At 31.5% G+C, this 18447-nt stretch overlaps 1 protein-coding gene across 1 annotated transcript; it reads left to right on the forward strand.

Annotated features, from left to right (window-relative positions):
- Window positions 1-1584: 1584 nt before the first annotated feature.
- On the forward strand, window positions 1585-16474 carry LOC139504658 (integrator complex subunit 13-like; the record flags this gene model as incomplete). Its single annotated transcript, XM_071294683.1, has 12 exons — window positions 1585-1683; window positions 3689-3817; window positions 4216-4300; window positions 5129-5221; window positions 5666-5755; window positions 6680-6858; window positions 7144-7231; window positions 7593-7669; window positions 8601-8758; window positions 11610-11828; window positions 13601-13707; window positions 16333-16474. Coding segments are annotated over 12 exons (1466 nt in total), but the record flags the coding sequence as incomplete, so codon positions are not given.
- Between the last annotated feature and the right edge of the window lie 1973 nt (window positions 16475-18447).

The raw sequence follows: 18447 nt of genomic DNA on the forward strand, positions 1-18447 counted from the left end.
GATTGATTTTAAAAAGAATCAGTTGTGTCAGGCACACAGTAATTCCCTTTAAAACAGTAAAAGATTACCTGTAAACCATATGTCTTTTCACAAAGCATTAATAAACTGTATACTACTTTAAATTTTTTAGTTTGTAAAATTTCAAATTGAAAAATTTGGCAGACAGTTATAGAAAATTTTTGAATGAATTCAGCAGCAAAAAGCAGAGATTTGTATCTAAATTCAAATTTCTAAATGTGCAAAATACTTTAAAATATAAAAAAAACAGAAACCCCTTGCTTTGTTGAGACAAGCATTTTGGCATATGTGTTTGTATGTGTGTGTTGGAACTGGTTTTGTTGATCATCATACTTCTACCATTTCATTTCTGTTAAGGTGGTACCCAACACCTTCACTAAAATTAATTTGGCTCGTTTAATTTTCATAAAATTTTGACAAAGTATTTACTTTGACCATTTGACAAAAATATAAAACTTTCAAAAAATTTGAACCAACCATTTTATCAGAAAAAATACACTGGTTATATAGCAGTTTGACAAACACTGATTTTGATCATTGAGAAGCTATATATTCCCTTAACAACACAACTTAATTAAAACGTTTAGCTGATTTTACAGAGTTATCTCCCTGTAGTGTTAGGTACCACCTTAATTGAATATCAGAAGGTATAGATAAAATGAAGAATGACAATTGGTTGTAATGATACCTCTCCCTATTGCAGTTACTGAAAGCCATCTAAAATTACAGCTTTTACATTCATGCAAATTAATTGAAAAAAACACTGAAATTTGTTTAAAAATGATTATGCTGCACATGTTTTTGCAGTTTAATCCATAGTAAAATATCAAAATACTGAGACAAGTTCTAAAGCTTCTTAGGATTCAATTAGAATTTTCCAGTAAAATATATACTTTCAAAATTTATATCAGTCTGTTCCTGATAGACCTACTCAAAGAATTGTTTTTATTCTATCATCATTGAATTTGTTACTAAAACACATGGGACATGATATTATATAACTGAAGTAATGAATTTAGATTTTAGAGTTATGATATAGGTTTCCAAGTGCTTATTGCATTTTGTAGAAAATTTTAAAACATGTATAAATGTCAAAATTTATAACAAAGACCATCTACCTATCTTACAGTATATTTTCTTACAATTTAGAGAAAAAATAAAATCACAAAAATACTGAACTCAGAGGAAAATCAATTCGGAAAGTCTATAATCACATGGCAAAATCAAATAACAAAACGCATCAAAAACGAATGGACAAGAACTGTCATATTTCTGACTTGGTACAGGCATTTTCAAATGTAGAATTAGAGATTTTGAAAAGACTTGATAGTCTTGGTATTGAAAGAAAAATGCTCAGTCAGCTTGAAAACTAATTTATAGTGAAGTTATGTATAAATTATCAATTTCCTACATTTGTTTACAGTTCAATCACAAAAAATTATCAAAAGATCATTTTGTTATATATGAATATGGTGATTTGTGTGTATTTGGTAATGTAATGTATAGAGTAGACAACTCATAACCATCAGTTGTTGATTTTATATCTGATTTGTATTTTTCTTCTTTTTCTTCAGATTACTTCCAATACAACATTGTGAGTTAGTTATTATACACATCGTTCCATTTGGAGACGACAGTAAAATTGCAGATAAACCCCTTCGTCAGGTAACATTGCTAGTGTATACTGAAAACTTATTTTTCCATATCAGACTTTTTGTTTACCAAAAAAAAAACAAGATTGAAAACATGAATTAAAGGAAATAGCAACCTAAGAAAACTGAGTTACCCAAACAAAAATATAATTAATTCATGGTTTTACTTAAAGGTTTAGTTATGAGTTGCTGACAAATTTCCTCTTTTTAGCTGACCTTTCCTCATCACTTGGCGGCTGTCATCCGTCGTCGTCCATTGTCATTAACTTTTACAAAAATCTTCTCTTCTGAAACTACTGAACCAAATTAAACCAAACTTGGCCACAATCATTAATGGGGTATCTAGTTTAAAAAATGTGTCCGATGACCCGGCCATTCAATTAAGATGGCCGCCATGGTTAAAAATCGAACATAGGGGTAAAATGTAGATTTTGGCTTATATCTCTGAAACCAAAGCATTTAGAGCAAATCTCTGGGTGAAAAATTGTTTATCAGGTAAAGATCTATCTGCCCTGCAATTTTCAGATGAAAAGGAGAACCAGTTGCTACCCTTAAATTGGTAATTTTAAGGAAATTTTGATGTTTTTGTTTATTATCTTGAATATTATTATAGATAGAGATAAACTGTAAACAGCAAAAATGTATAGAAAAGTAAGAGCTACAAATAAGACCTTAAGGAGTTATTGCCCTTTATAGTCAATTTTTTACAATTTTCATAAATTTTGTAATTTTTGTAAATCTTTACAAAATATTTTCCACTGTCACATTCTCGGCCAATTTCATAATGCGAGAAAATTGTAAGCAGCAAGATTGTTCAGTAAAGTAAGATCTACAAACACATCACCAACACCAAAACACAATTTTGTCATGAATCCATCTGGGTCCTTTGTTTAATATGCACATACACCAAGGTAAGCAGACACAGGCTCTTTAGAGCCTCCAGTTTAAAATGAGATTTATCTTGTTTTTTCCTTTCATTGGTTATTAACAATCTCTTCTTTTATAACAAGCTTCATGTTGGGTTTTTTTTCAAGGCTCTGTGAAATTATAAACAACACCTTACCATTTAATCGTAAGCTAGACCACTGAAGCATTTTGCCAAAGAAAAATTAAAATATTTTTTTTTTGTAATTTTTTTTTTTATACCTGATCCATAAATTAGAACAATATAAAGTTACACATGTATGATCTATTTTTTTTAAACATACTGGTGAAATCTGAGGACTTTCAATTTTACAGCCATAATTGTTTCAAAAAAGGAAGAAGACTTACTTTTTAATGTAAATTTGAACTTTTAGTTTGACAGATATCATCATCACATAAGCTAATCAAGAAACTCAGATGCAGATATGTCAAAATGTATAAAATATTACCCAATGAGGTTCAAGTGCACCTCTACAACATTAAAATATGGTTGTTTTTGAGAATACCGTTTTTGAAAGGTGACTAAGTATCCTGTGAAAACATGCTGTTCACTGAAGGTCTCTCTGCTTTACAAAATTATTGTTATATTTAATATCAATTAAAAAAAGATGAGGGTATCCATCAGTGAGAGAATAAAACCATATCAACAACACACATGAAAACCAAAAGAAATCTAGACATTACATCAACTTCTAATAGTTATCAAAGGTACCAGGATTATAATTTAATACGCCAGACGTGCGTTTCGTCTACATAAGACTCATCAGTGACGCTCAGATCAAAACGCTTAAAATGCCAAACAAGTACAAAGTTGAACAGCATTGAGAACCGAAAATTCCAAAAAGTTGTGCCAAATTATTTTGAATCTGAAACAAGTGAAGGAGACTATTAAAGAATTGTCATCAACTCACAATTCCATAAATGACAAAAAGCATGAAATATATAGATATAATCATATAAGGAAAGACAACCACTGGGAGATTCTGGATTAATTGCGACAGACACATAAACAAACAGAGGTTTTATAAACATGATATTATTTTGAATTACACATCACTTCTTTTTGTCACTACTTATTTTGATGCTTTTTACAGGTTTCTACCTCTTTTTCCTGTGAATTACATGCCACTCCTTCAGGTACACCTCTATATAATAAGTTGATACATCTTTGCCAGAAGCAATATGACCTTGCCTCTACAACAGTAACAGGTATTCCTATGAAGGTATGTTGTATTATTAACCTGGTAATATCTTTTTATTTTGGGGTGTATTGCGGGTAGACAGGTCAGTGGTTGTTTGAGGTATTTCAGTGCAATAACTTTGAACTGTTCACCCAATGCATAAGATATTTAAATATGTTGTAACTGATGACATGGCTGGGTTCCTTGTAATCTACACTCAGTAGAATTCAGTAATGGTTTTCAGTGCAATGGCATGATGTGATTACAGATGGCATATTATTTTCAACAACATTCTAATAAATCATCACATGATAGTTAATAAAAATACATGCAAAAACAAGCACTGTTCTAATTAGTTCAATTGAAGCTGTTAAAAGTAATAATATCAATTTTGTAGTATACATGTATTTTTGAATTAAAAATAAATCTGTATTCTGTAGGAAGAACAAAATGCCAGTTCGTCAGCTAACTACGATGTGGAATTGCTGCATCCATCAGAAGCTCATGATGACCTTCTCAAATCAGGTATAGCTTTGATCATCCTATAATACAACTTATCGCTATTTAGTCCATTCCGGGAAAAACAGTCATTTATACAACTTCCTGTTTGGGTCACCGGCTGAAAAAATGGAGGTCATCAGTAGTGAGCTGAGGGAGAAAAAACTTTAGAAAGTGATCATCAAGAAACTTTGATATAGTATGATCTGCTTTTTTTCAAAATTAAAATTGAAGTAAAAAAATATTTTGTTTGAAGTATTTAAGGTAGTTAAAACAGGTCTGATTAAAAAGTATCATGCATGGTGAATTGTTTAAACAGGGTCCCAGATAGCTTCAACTGGATGAAAAAGTTGTGTAATTTTAGAACTTATCCAGAATGGAATAAATAGCGATTAGGTGTATAGTTATGTTATCTGTGCAGTACATTTAATTTTTGTACATGATATCTTCTTTAAAATGTTATGTACCTTAATTTAGGTTTCCCAATTTCTCATTACATTTATAATACATCCACATTTTAATTGGGAGCACAAAACAGCAGTGAAGTGGCATGTTGTAACACAAACAAAATCACATTTAATGGAAAGTATATTTTATGACGGGAAAGTAACTAAATACTGAAAACACAAAACAACACACTTTACACTGTTATGTTGACAGCAAAGAATGTTTAGAAATCCTATCCCAGTAATTTTAATTTCTATATCTTGCTATTTTCTGTGTTGGAACATCCTAAAAGACTGTACAAAAATATAAGCCCAGAGTCATCAAGGATATCCTCATTTATGAGAAAAGGTTAGTTGAGTAAAAAGTAATATATTATTTCATACTAACGCTTACCTTGATATATTTTAGCTGCTTCAGATGGTTTGGTCATCCCATCAAAAGAAGGATTACCTACAGAAACTATTACGCTCAAATGGTGTACACCAAAATCAAATATTATAGGTAATATACATCTAATTAATGTAAATTTCTTTTTATTTTGTATCCATCAATATTGTTATATTATCAGATTGAAAAGTATTAACGGTTTGCTGAACATTTATAGAAAGTAATAATAAGAAAAAAACTTTATTTTAAATATAAACAATGCAAACCAAGATCATATCTGTTTTCCATGAAAACAAAATAATACAAAACTTTACAGTAATTTTATTGTAACCTTTAAAGGATGAGCCTGAAAACCCTTTCTCTTTTAGTTATTTTAAGCTTAAAATTGAGAATGGAAATGGGAAATGTGCCAAAGAGACAACAACCCGACCATAGAGCAGACAACAGCAGAAGGTCACCAACAATTTATGAACCACCCTCTTATGCTATCTACATTTTCAAAGGAATAATGAATTATTTTCACAAATATTTCAAGGATATTTGCTTGATATTTTACAGAATTGAACTACTGTACAGGAGCATATAGAATCACACCTGTAGATGTCAACAGTAGACCTTCATCTTGTCTGACTAACTTTTTACTCAGTGGTAAGACAAATGTTGATAATTTTTTTCTGTAAAACTAGCTTAAGTATGTTGGGCAATTTAAATTGTGTGCATTCTGAAATGTAGATTCCTGAATGTATTCTATCAGTGATATTGTTTGCCTTAAATTAGTGGAGAATAAAGGCTTTTTCCCCTGGAGAAGAATCCTAATTTGAAAAAAAAATGGCTTAAAATTATTCCCAAAAAGACAACTTTTTTCCCAAACAGTGCAGTCTCAGTAGTAATTGTGCATGAATACAACCTGAAAAACACTCTTTAAACATTTTTCATTCCTAAAATGACTATATGTGCACATTTGAGGGTCTATTTATGTATCATCACTGACAAAATGGGGTCTTATTTTAATGCAGGGTTTGACTCTTGAAAACGGGTTTGTAAAATTGAAGTTTCAGTCAAATTCATGGTTTATTTTAAATTTCCCAATTTGATGAAAATGATGCATACTTTCCCCCAAAAAAAAGGTAGAGGTAGTTTCGAAAAAAGCCAACAATATCACTGTCTATAGAAAAAGAGTCAAATAAATAGTTTAGAGAACTTATTGCTAGACACAAATTTATACTGCTACTGTTTGTTTGCATTCACTAATTTATTATGCTATGTGAAATATTTTGTCCGTCAAATAGTTATTCGAACAAAGAAAAAACAATGATATAAGTTAGTCTGTAAAAAAAGCCTCTTTTATGCACCTTAAAATATTAAGTAACTGAGGCTGTAATATGAATGAATTAATAAATCATTTATTATGGCGCAAATTGAATTGACATACATGTATTATGATATACAAAAGTTATGCTCATTTATATTTTTAGCCAGACATAAATGCTTAAAACCACTATCATTATATAATATATATTATATTCCAACATGAAATTGTAAAATTGAAAAAAGTCTACTTTTTCATTTTAGGCAGAGCAGTCATGCTTGAACAACCCAGAAAATCTGGTACCAAAGTTATCTCCCATCTGCTGGCCAGTCATGGAGGAGAAATATTTGTTCATGCCATAAATACAGCAAGATCCCTGCTGGAAGACCCACCCTCTATCAGTGAAGGATGTGGGGGTAGAGTAACTGATTACAGGATAAACGTAAGATATCAGTAGTTTTAAATCGATTTTACTAATCCCATATGGATCCATAGGGGGTCAGTAGCAAACCATATATAACTTATAAGACACTACAGTTAAAGTCAATGGTTAAAGTTCAGTATAAAGCTGTCAGTTTGAATATCCAAATCTACAAGTTCTACTTGAATTACAATTATTTATCTTTTGTTTCGTCAAAAAAGAGAAAAGATTTTCACCAATTTTAAAATTTAAGTCTGCCCTGGTGTTTCATTCTAGATCTGTATTTGAATTTTACTTTTATTGTAGGATTTTGGCGAATTTATGAAAGAAAACAGACTAGCTCCAGCTACACATGAAATGACTGCAAATCAAACAGAAGTACCATTATTAAAAGGTACTTGATAATTCTAAGGCAACATAATTTGTATCCGTCATTTTGATTGGATAACTTCACTAATTTTCATGGCATCAATTCACACAACTATCCATATTTTCTTTGCATTAAAATTGTAGATAGCCATTCTAAAAATTATGATATATAGATTTTAAATATACTCAAACGATGACAGAAACATAGGTAAATCAAGATATTTTACAAATGTGTATTCATGGTTTGTTGACATTGGTGCATATGAATTTTGTTTTGGGCTGAATATGGATCATATTTGCTTACTGTTTTGAATTAAAATTAATGAAACAATAATATTATCTTTGTTATAATCCTGGTACCTTAGATAACTATTATATTTCAACAGCTAAGAAAAGGTTGGAGAGAATGAGTAGATATTGGCCAATGGTTATCAATGAAACAATCATATTCAACATGGCATCTGTAAGTGTAAAGACATCAACTATTTGGCCATTTCAGAATCTAATGCATTATGGGTAATATTTTCAAAAGTGTAACCCAACATGTTATGATTGTTTAAAAACGTGCTAAACAATGGAAATTTAACCAATGATGTAATATTATTTTCATTTTGGTGTAAGAACAATGACATTACCCATAGTCTTAGATTCTGAAAAGGCAAATTGTGACTATATACTTGAGTTAAATGTTTCAAATGCTAATCTCAAGCATTCTTATCACTTATCTGGTTGTATTTATGTCAGGTTTTCTATAACAAAAATTTTTGAAAATGAAAAAAAGGTATTTGGACTGCAAAAAAAAGGTCAAGGAAACATGGAAAGGTCAACATCTTTCTAGTAATGTATAAGCCATAGTTTAAAGGGACATTAGCTGTCAAATTAAGGATCTACAGTTTGACCCAAAATCTATGTCATACTAAAACAAAATTACAAAAAGTACAAACAAACCAAACAATTTACAATATATGGACTCTTTAAAGTGTATCAGCAATTCGTACATTTCTTAGACTGGATATCATCTAATTATCCATTGAGATGACCTCCAAAGACTGCTGCTGATGATCCTATAATTCGATTCAAACATAAATATAGAAATAAATAAACTCAGTTACTCTCACAAAAAAAGCAAAAGATTAAAAACCAATAAGGAAGGAATTATTTAATCCAACAAAATTATAAACTGTAGAAACATTAATTTTCGTGGGGTTAAAATTTTGTGGTTTTGTCTATATTAGATTTCATTGGGATTTAATTTTGTGGTTTCCAGTAAATGAAAGTGATATTATATGGAAGTTAAATTTACATGGAGGTTTCAATTGTCGTGGATATACTAATCCACGAAATAAACGAATTTAATTTCTGCTTTAACAGTATATATTTTATTTTCCATATAGCATATAGATCCATTACCATCACTGATAATTAAGGATACTCTGGACGATGAAGAAGTAATGGAATGTAAGAAAGCTGTTTACCATGTGGTTGGTATGGAGAGTAGAAATGAAGCTTTACCCATCCAGTTATCTGGTTCCCGTGGGAAAGGACCAAAGAGGTGTGTAGCACAGAAAAAAAAATGCAGTGAAAATAATACAGAGGCCATTTTAGTGTCTTCAGATTATTCTAAAGCTAGAATCGTTAATGGTAGAAATTTAAATGCTTAATAAACAAAAATAAAGCACTTTGCATGTAAAAGTATGAAATGAAAATTTAAAACCCAGCTTGAATTGAAATTTTTTAACCAGATCAAGAAATGTTATGTTTTACATTAAAAAATTGAAAAAGAATAGTTGTATGGGTCTTCAGTTAACTATATTTCGAAAGTCATTTTGTCATTCAATGCTATAAAAGGTACATATTTTGTGTCATACTTGCACTATATTCATTTACTTAAGTTATTAGAATTGTGTTAAACATTAATTTGAGGTGTTTTAGAGAGAAAAAAAACTCAAATATCCTAAAGAATCTTTATTATTAGTGATACTTTCTTTGCAAGATAAGTAAGCCCTATGTAGTCTTTTTGTGCCGATAATTTAACAAATTGTTGACTGTATTCATTAAAAAAGACCTAAGAGTGATATATTAGTTATGAATTATTTTCTAAATATATTTTTCTGCTAAGGAAAAAGTTGTGTAAATAAATCACTGCAAGAAAATCAGTTGGTTTACTGTAGTTTTTTCAAATGTTGATAGTCACAGATGACTATTAAACATACAAATACAGGCAAATACAATACTTTTAAAAGTATTAAGTATACTGGTTTACATGTGTTCAGAAATAATACATATATTTATTAAATGATATGAGCAAATCAGCCCTAATACCGATAAATCAGCCTGTGCAATACTGAAAACATTCCAGTCCATATAAATCAAGCGTTTATATCGCTTTTCTAACAGGACCAATACAGAAAAAAACAGAGCCAATACAAAAAAAAGCTGTATTGACCCATGGGCTAATACGAGATGTTCACTTTCGGTTTCAATTTTCTTACGCCATTACTTAAATTTGGTGGTATTGTTATGCATAAAAACATTTGTATTATATTTATTATATCAAAATCATAAAATAAACAGGTTAAATTATGTGCAATGTTTTGTAAGGTCTTAAAGTCTTGAAATGGAAAAACAGGATCAATATGGAAAAAAAAGCTGTATTGGCCAATAGGGGATGCACATTCTGTTTTTTTTTAAATTTTTTAAATCATTTAATAAAAGTGTGAAAGGGGCACTAGCTACCAGATATATAAAAAATCTAAAGTTTGATTTTTCTCTGTTCAATCAATAATGAAAGTGAAATAGTGAAATAACAATTCGCTTTTTGCAGCCAAAAAGGTTCAATTTTGTCAAATTACGCTAAGAAACATTGATAATAAGTTATTCACTTGCAAGTGAATGAGTCGACCTTTAAATCTGTATTCATGTGAACTTCAATTTACCCCCTAGCCAGAGATTGACAACGCATGCATTGTACGTGTACTGGTTATTTAAAGAAGAAAAAAAGGCAACAATGAAAGTGAAACTACGCCAAATCATTTGATCACTAATTGGATGCACATAAAATCATTCTTATTCAGTTAAAAACAATGAGAAACATCTATTTTTATGCCCCACCTACGATAGTAGAGGGGCATTTTGTTTTCTGGTCTGTGCCTCCGTTCGTCTGTCTGTCTGTCTGTGCCTCCGTTCATCCGTCCGGTTAAAGTTTTTGGTCGAGGTAGTTTTTGATGAAGCTGAAGTCCAATCAACTTGAAACTTAATACACATGTTCCCCATGATATGATCTTTCTAATTTTAATGCCAAATTATAGTTTTGACACCAATTTTATGGTCCACTGAACATAGAAAATGATAGTGCAAAGTTCAGGTTAAAGTTTTTGGTCAAGATAGTTTTTGATGAAGTTAAAGTTACATCAACTTGAAACTTAGTACACATGTTCCCTATGATATGATCTTTCTAATTTTAATTCCAAATTAAAGTTTTGACCCCAATTTCACGGTCCACTGAACATAGAAAATGATAGTGGGAGTGGGGCATCCGTGTACTATGGACACATTCTTGTTAATCTATAAAATCAAATCAAACAGACTATAAAAATCCAATTGCATGTGTTGGTTTAATCTATTCATATCTTTATTTATGTTAAATACATAAATACATCGCTTATATGGTCATCTGAGGTCAAATTGATAGTTATTTAGATGGCGTCTGGACGAAAATACACACAAAAGGAACCTATATATTATCTACCCCCATGCTCTTTAAACTGTTTATTTTAGACTTTTGATAGTTTGGATAAATGTTTTACATTGTTATAAATCAAACATGAGAATTTGAGTCAAATCGGAGACCATGAATTTGACAGCTAGTGCCCCTTTAAGAACTGGCTATTTCTGTATTGGCCCTGTTATAGATTCTCTATCAGCTGTATTTAGCCCTTAACTCTTTAAGTCTCAGGTCCAATACAGCTAACCTCAAATCTATGACAGGGCCAATACAGTAACAGCCAGTTAATAACATTGTAATACTGCATGATTATTTACCTATTTTCTGCAATCCGTCTTTTATTTGACAAACTTATTTTCGCATGCCATATTTTTTTTGGGACTTTGTGAGTAGAAAAATAAGTCTAATTTAAATCTTAGTCAATATCTAAAATTGAATTGTTCCTTATTGAACAACTTCAAGTAATTTTGTAAACTTGAAGTTAAATTGCTGTGAAACTGAAAGAAAAGGCTTAACATGAAATAAAGCATCCACAAAATAAGTTGGGTTACAAAATTTATTCTATGATGTGTGAGGGAGAGGACATCATTAATGTTGTTATAACTTGTGTCCAGTCCCTTTTGCTTCCTTTTCAAATAAAATATATTTAAACTTAACTATGACATGTGTTCTTTAACAGGGATGAACAATATAGACAGATGTGGTCTGAATTAGAGATGTTAATAAAAGGTTATGCAGATACTTCACCTAACCACCAGAAAGTTCTAGAATGTCTCCTAGATTGTAAAAAACCAACAGCAGAAGATAAATCTCCAAAGAAAGGGGATAAAGTATTTGCAAAGGAGGAAAAAATGGATGTTGATTCACAGGTAGAACAGTCATGGAAAACTCTGGAAAAGTAAGATTACATTACCTATTTTTATGGCCCGCAACAAAGTTGTTGGATGCCATATAGGTTTACCCTTGTCCGTCATTTTGTCATTCCATCATTCCATAACAAACCATTATATGGACTATTTTTCTAAACGCCTTCAGATATTGGGGTGATTTTTGGTGTATGAGTTAACCATGATGAGTTACAGATCAAGTATAAGTTTTTTTTCGGCTCCACTAATTTTTGTAGAAATTAAGGGCTTTGGACTTCGATGAATTGTTGAAAATCACAGTTATACAGACTTTTTTTCTAAACACCTTCAGATATTTGGATGATTTTCAGTATGTGAGTTAGCCATGATGAGTTACAGATCAAGTTCAAGTTTCATTTTGCTTTTTTGCCGAAATTATAGGCTTTAGACTTCAAAAAATTGTTGAAAATCACAGATTTACAGACTTCTTTAGATATTTTCTGATTTTTGATATGTCAGTTAACCATGATGAGTTACAGATCAACTTAAAGTTGAGTTCCGCTCACCTATTTTTTACCAAAATTAAGGGATTAAGACTTTCAAAATTGTTGACAATCACAGTTATACAGACATCTTTTTCTATATGCCTTCAGATTTTGAGCTGAATTTTGATATAAGATACTACCATCATGTTTGTGTCCACATGTGTTGTTGAAATTGCAGATTTTTCAACTTTTTGAGACAGGGCCATTCATGTCTTTTGGACACATCTAGTTCTAGTTTGAGTTATGAGATAAGCCAGGAATTCATCTTACATGTGAAATGTCAGTAATTTATCTTGCATGTGAAAAGTTAGGAATTAATGGTACTGTTTTTTTTGGTACATAAGAAAAGTCAGGATTTATCGTACTCTCTTATAAAAGTGTTTATATCTAACTTGATACCTTATTGGATGAATACATGGTCATTTCAAACAAAAAACTAAGATAAAATTGATTTTTGCTTCTTTTCTCCTTCGCATGCAGTATTTAGGAGTAAGTGCAATGATTGATCTGCTTGATGTCCATAACATGTTTCTGTGTATGATGACATGTCTTCCTGATTACTGTTACAATTGCATGAAAAAAATCAAGTTAAACTAAAAAAAATCAGGGTTCAGATTTTATAACACAGAATGTTTTGTTTTTCTTTTATTGAGATGAATACAAATCTTAATGTTTTTGGTGACTTTGAAGTAAGGGAAATAACCCTGTTTGAAAACAAGCCTATATGAAAGACTAAGTATAAGAGTCTTGATGTATTCAAATAGTGTTGTACAAAATGTATATATTTTTTTGTAATATTGATTGATGTTTAGTGGTGAGTATTTCATGTCTACAAGTTTGAGAACAAATTAAACAATAAGTCAAGCAAATGAGTGCTGCATTGTGGGTGATCCTGAAGGAAACACCCTTCAGCAAAGGACTATCAGAACTAAATCAGGAAAAATTTCTATATCCATGGTCAATCCTTAAGCTTTATTTAATATTTTAAAAAAAAATATAAATAAATATGAAACATGAAGATTATACATCATTTACAATGAAAGTATTGCTCAAATTTCAGACAATAATATTACTGGTATACCAGTCAAGTTGGAATAGAGAAAATGATAACATTGTATGAAATTACAAATTTGGAATTCAAGTTACCAAATTTATTTTACTAAACTCAGGTACCAGGAGACATACATGATATATTTAAAATTGAGTTGACAAATTTTGTTTAATTTTTCTTTGGTTTTTAATAATGAAATAAATTTCATCTGTATTTTGTTTTCTTCTAGATTCCAGAAAATGACAGAGAGGGAGAAATCAGATCACAACAAAAGTGATTCTGGCCCACCATCGAAACGCGCCAAGATGGAGGAACCTTCAGCCAGCACAGGAAGCAGTATGTTATTAATACAAGTTATAAACATATCACTTTAAGATGTTTTAGTGGGATTCAATATTTTCATGATATCATATTTTTTTTAATATTGTAAGAACTGCCATACTAAAGTTGTTTGTGTGCTTCTAACTAGTTCATTGAACTATTTTCTGCGAATCTTTCTTATATTCTATTTCTCATAAAAATACATATCCCCTTTCATATGTTGTAAAAATGTTTATCACATATTTGTTACGAATACGTCTGGTTTTGCATATGCAATAACCTCAAAATTGCCCGGGGCAAAAAATCCATATTGATATTGTGCCCTGATTGTAAATGACGTGACGTCACTGTGTCCTTAACGACACGTTTGTGATAAAATGTTTAAGATTTTACCTTTTATCTTTCATTAAATTGTTATAATTGACCTTTGTTTCTCTTTTCTGCAGAAATTAAATATGTGATAAAAAGATTATAACATGTCTTTTCCATATTGGCCCTGGTATCATCCCTCGACCCATATCGGCCCTCGGCTAAAGCCTCGAGGCCGATATGGGAGTCTCGGGATGATACCAGGGCCAATATGGAAAAGGGCATGTTATAATCTATACATACAGATTATTTTCTTCCAGTCTTTTGTCTTTTGATCCAGATTACAAAAAATATGCTGTTTCAGAATGTAAAATGTTTTTGATGGTATTTTCTGATATTACAATAGTTAACAACTTCTCATACTTCAAATGAGTTTGTACTTATTTTGTTATACAAAAAAAAAAATTATCCATGGTCTTTAATTCTGAAACAGTAAATACATATTGTTGAAGGAATTCGGTGAATTGCATTGAGGATACACATTTTTATTGGGGACATTATTTTCACTAGCCAAGGGTTACGATCCACTTCACTCCTCTCCACTCTTGGCAGGTTAAGCTAATATTTGTGATAATGTTACACCATCTATTAGTTGATTAAAGTCACACCAATTCCAAATACATTATTCTTAACCAATGGTAACACTTGAACTCTCTTCAGTGTGGAGGTGAAAATACTTTAGTGTCTAGAGTTTACAACCTTGGTGAAGCAGGAAACCAAAATATACGATAACATTCAAACATTTGTGCAAGAAACATACACATGAACTTCGATAAGTTGATTAAGAACATTTAAATTGTCACTAGATATAATTGTATGTTTCAGGTGGTAAAAACTTCTTGTGCAATAAGGACATTGCATTGTTTACCTCCTTTTTCTACATTTACACAAGATCATGTTATAAAATTTTTCTTCTTCTTCGTTAAGGAGTTGACCTCATATTTGAGTGTTTTAATAAATCCGCTCCGTAACACAGGAGGCTTCTCCAATGAATAAAATAAAAATTTCCAAATATTTAAAACTATTTACACTGTACAATTTGGCAAGCTGGTGTCTAGTTTGGCTGCATCTTGGTCCAGGGCACACTGGATAATCTGGCCCTGAACTCTTCAAGTGTTGCTGCAGTTGCTACTGTGTCTTGCAGTAAGTTCCAGTCTCTTATAGAGCGTGGGAAAAAGGAATTGTTGTAAATGTCCTTTGTTGCCCTGATTTGTCTGAGTCTATGGCCACCCCTTGTTCTGCTATCCCCAGGTATGTAGTAGATAGCTGGTTGTATCTCCACTAGTTGGTTCTGGATTTTGTAATAAAGACGAGTCGCTGGTTCATTTGTCTTCATTGTAGAGTGTCCCACTGGAGTTGGTCTAAAAGTCCAGTGACACAGCCTGGGGAAGTGTCGATGTACTGGCAAAACGTGCTGCTTTGCGCTGTACCCATTTAAGGTCTTTGATCAGTGTGGTTTGATGGGGGTCCCACACTGTGGCAGCGTACTCGATCAATGGTCTGATCAGCGCACAGTAGGCCATGTTTTTGACAGATGGCTTACAACGGCCAAGGTTCCTGCATAGAAAACCGGGGTCCTGGTTGCTTTTCCAGTGGTGTTATTTATGTGTTTATTCCACTGAAGTTCTTGACTAATGGTAACTCCAAGGTATGCAGCCAGTTACGACTGGAACCAATGATAATCATTACCTTGTGTCTCAGAAATTCTATCTGAATCTGCCAAGGATGGAGAGGAGGGATGTGGATTGTAACCCTTGGCTAGTGAAGATGTGGGAACATATGATTGCCATTCAGAATTCTGTCTTTGTCAGTGTTTTAAATCACTACTGGTCCTGCAAATGAGAAATTTGAAAAACAATCCTATAAGCATCCATACATCACATGTTCATACCAATGAGGTGGAAATAAGAAGATGTGGTATGAGTGCCAATGAGACAACTCTCCATTTAAGTCACTATTTGTAAAACATAAACCATTCCAGGTCAAAGTATGGTCTTCAACACAGAGCATTGGCTCACATTGAACAGCAAGCTATTAAGGAACCCAAATTGACTAATGTAAAAATTAAAAAAAATAAGAGAAAAAAGAAATGCTTATGGACCCCATCAACAGAGACAACCACTGAACAACAGGTTCCTGACTTAGGACAGGTGCAAACAAAGCCTACTTCATCTATTAAAAGTACTCAAGTAACAAGAATTTCTGTAAATTTTTTAGGCCACAAAATTTTGCATGTTTGTCATAAAATGTTTTTATTTTAAACTCTTTCAGCTTCAGGACCACAGAATCTCTTATCATTATGGACAAACAGAATTGCTTCAATCCACTCAAAAAGACATGTGGAGTTTGCAGGACGGCTGGAAAGTAAAGATAATGTTGCTGAATTGTATCAACATATGAATGAAGATAAGGGGTAAGAAAATATTTATGTAAAGAGGAGGAACTTTTTTAAATTCATGTGAAAATACCATTGGCATTGTAAAAAAAATATCTTTTGGTTGAATGCAATTTACAAGCAAAACAACATAAAACTTGCCAGGGGGCAATTATCTTGAATTGTTAAAAAAAAAAATAGGATTAATACCAAAATTGCTCAGGAAGCAATTCAAACATTGACAATTACCTCCCTTACACTGCTTTTAAATTATGTATAAAGAAATGTTGTATTGCTTTGAGGTGATTAGCTGTCAATTTATTTTTAGAAGTTACTATTTTAAAACAGCTGATGAGTTTTAAAATTTAAGCCATGCTTATTTATGTCATTTTCTATTTTGGAAATTTGACTTGAGATTATGACCATTTCTTTAGGTAAAGATTTTTTTTGAAAAATGAGGGGAAAAAGGGGGGGGGTAAAAGAAATTGAGGGGTTGGGTTGAGTCAGATTGAGAAGTAGTTTCACGTTAGCAATATTGATTTCAATTCAGTGTTATAGCTTGAATCTCGGGACAGAAAGGTACTAGTTGAATGAAAGGGCACTTTAAAGCACAATTGAGCAGATTTTTAGGGCACTGTTTCACATTGTTATTATATTAGATATTCATTAGAATATAACATTCAATGGTAATTCAAAAGATCGAAGTATAAACAAATTTCTTTAAAAGGGAAAATAGACGGTGACACAGATAAATAGAAAAACTTTCATTGCATTTGAGAAGGCAAAATTTTGTCATTTTGCATAAACCAATAATACATTCTTTTTAAATTGTGTTCATCAATTCATAAGCTCAGCTACACAATCTTTATAAATCAGTCAGAAAGGCTGATGTCTAAGGGTGGTCTAAGGACAACTCCTTACAGGCAATACTTCCCTAATGCTAATGTCTATGTAGAGAAAGTTGTACACAGCATAAAGGATTAACAAGACAAGATCTGAAAACTGCAAGATAGAGAGAAACTTAAAACATCCAAAATAATGAGCTGGACAAGTTCTTAATATTTGTCACTGGACTCCTCAACAGAGTTAATACCCATTGGTTTTTATTTTTTTTTGGCAAAAAATATAGAGGATACCAATAGAGAGAAATTGTAAGCAACAGACTTGCTATTTCTGTATATCAGTGGCGGATCCAGGGGGGGGGGTTCCGGGGGTTGGAACCCCCCTTTTTTTTGGCCGATCAATGCATTTGAATGGGAGCATATAGTGGGAACCCCCCTTTACTCTGGGTTGGGAACCCCCCCTTTTTAAAATGGCTGGATCCGCCACTGTATACTGTACATATGATATTATTTTACTGCTAACTATTATACAGACACATGAAATAAGTTTGTACATAATGATGATACAAGAAATATTAGAAATTGTAGTTCATTCTTATTTTCTATTTCAGAACCCAATGGAAACAGGCACAGAAAATAAACAGCAAAACAGAATGTAGTATCAAAATACTTCCACACTGTTATATAACAAATCTGACAATCTTGTGACTATTAGTCATTTCAAAGGACAGAATACATTGAATCTGAAATGTGCAATGTGCAAATACACAAATATATGTATAAAGAATTTAGTTTTAATTGTTTTGAAACTGGACTACCGGTAGATACATTGTTAAATATTTTGAATTTGAAAATGCGAAATGTATTGTTTTGTTAATTTTGATTTTTATAAATACATGTAGAAAGAACTGACTGTTCTTTTTATTAGTTTGTCTCAATATTTACTTTCTTCACAAATATTATATAAATCGTCGAGATATTGCCAAGGTAGATTAAAGTGGTGTAAAAACACAAACAAACACACACAAAATGTTTTCTTGTGGATGCACAAATCATTAAATAGAACTGTACTGAGAAGTAGGTCAACATCAAGATAAAATCAGCCTAGTTTGACATACATTTTTAAAAAATTCATCCTTTCTTTGGTTGAAGTTTACATTATTTTATTGA

The sequence above is a fragment of the Mytilus edulis genome, unplaced genomic scaffold (assembly GCF_963676685.1).
Source record: "Mytilus edulis unplaced genomic scaffold, xbMytEdul2.2 SCAFFOLD_835, whole genome shotgun sequence".
Lineage (NCBI taxonomy): Eukaryota > Metazoa > Mollusca > Bivalvia > Mytilida > Mytilidae > Mytilus > Mytilus edulis.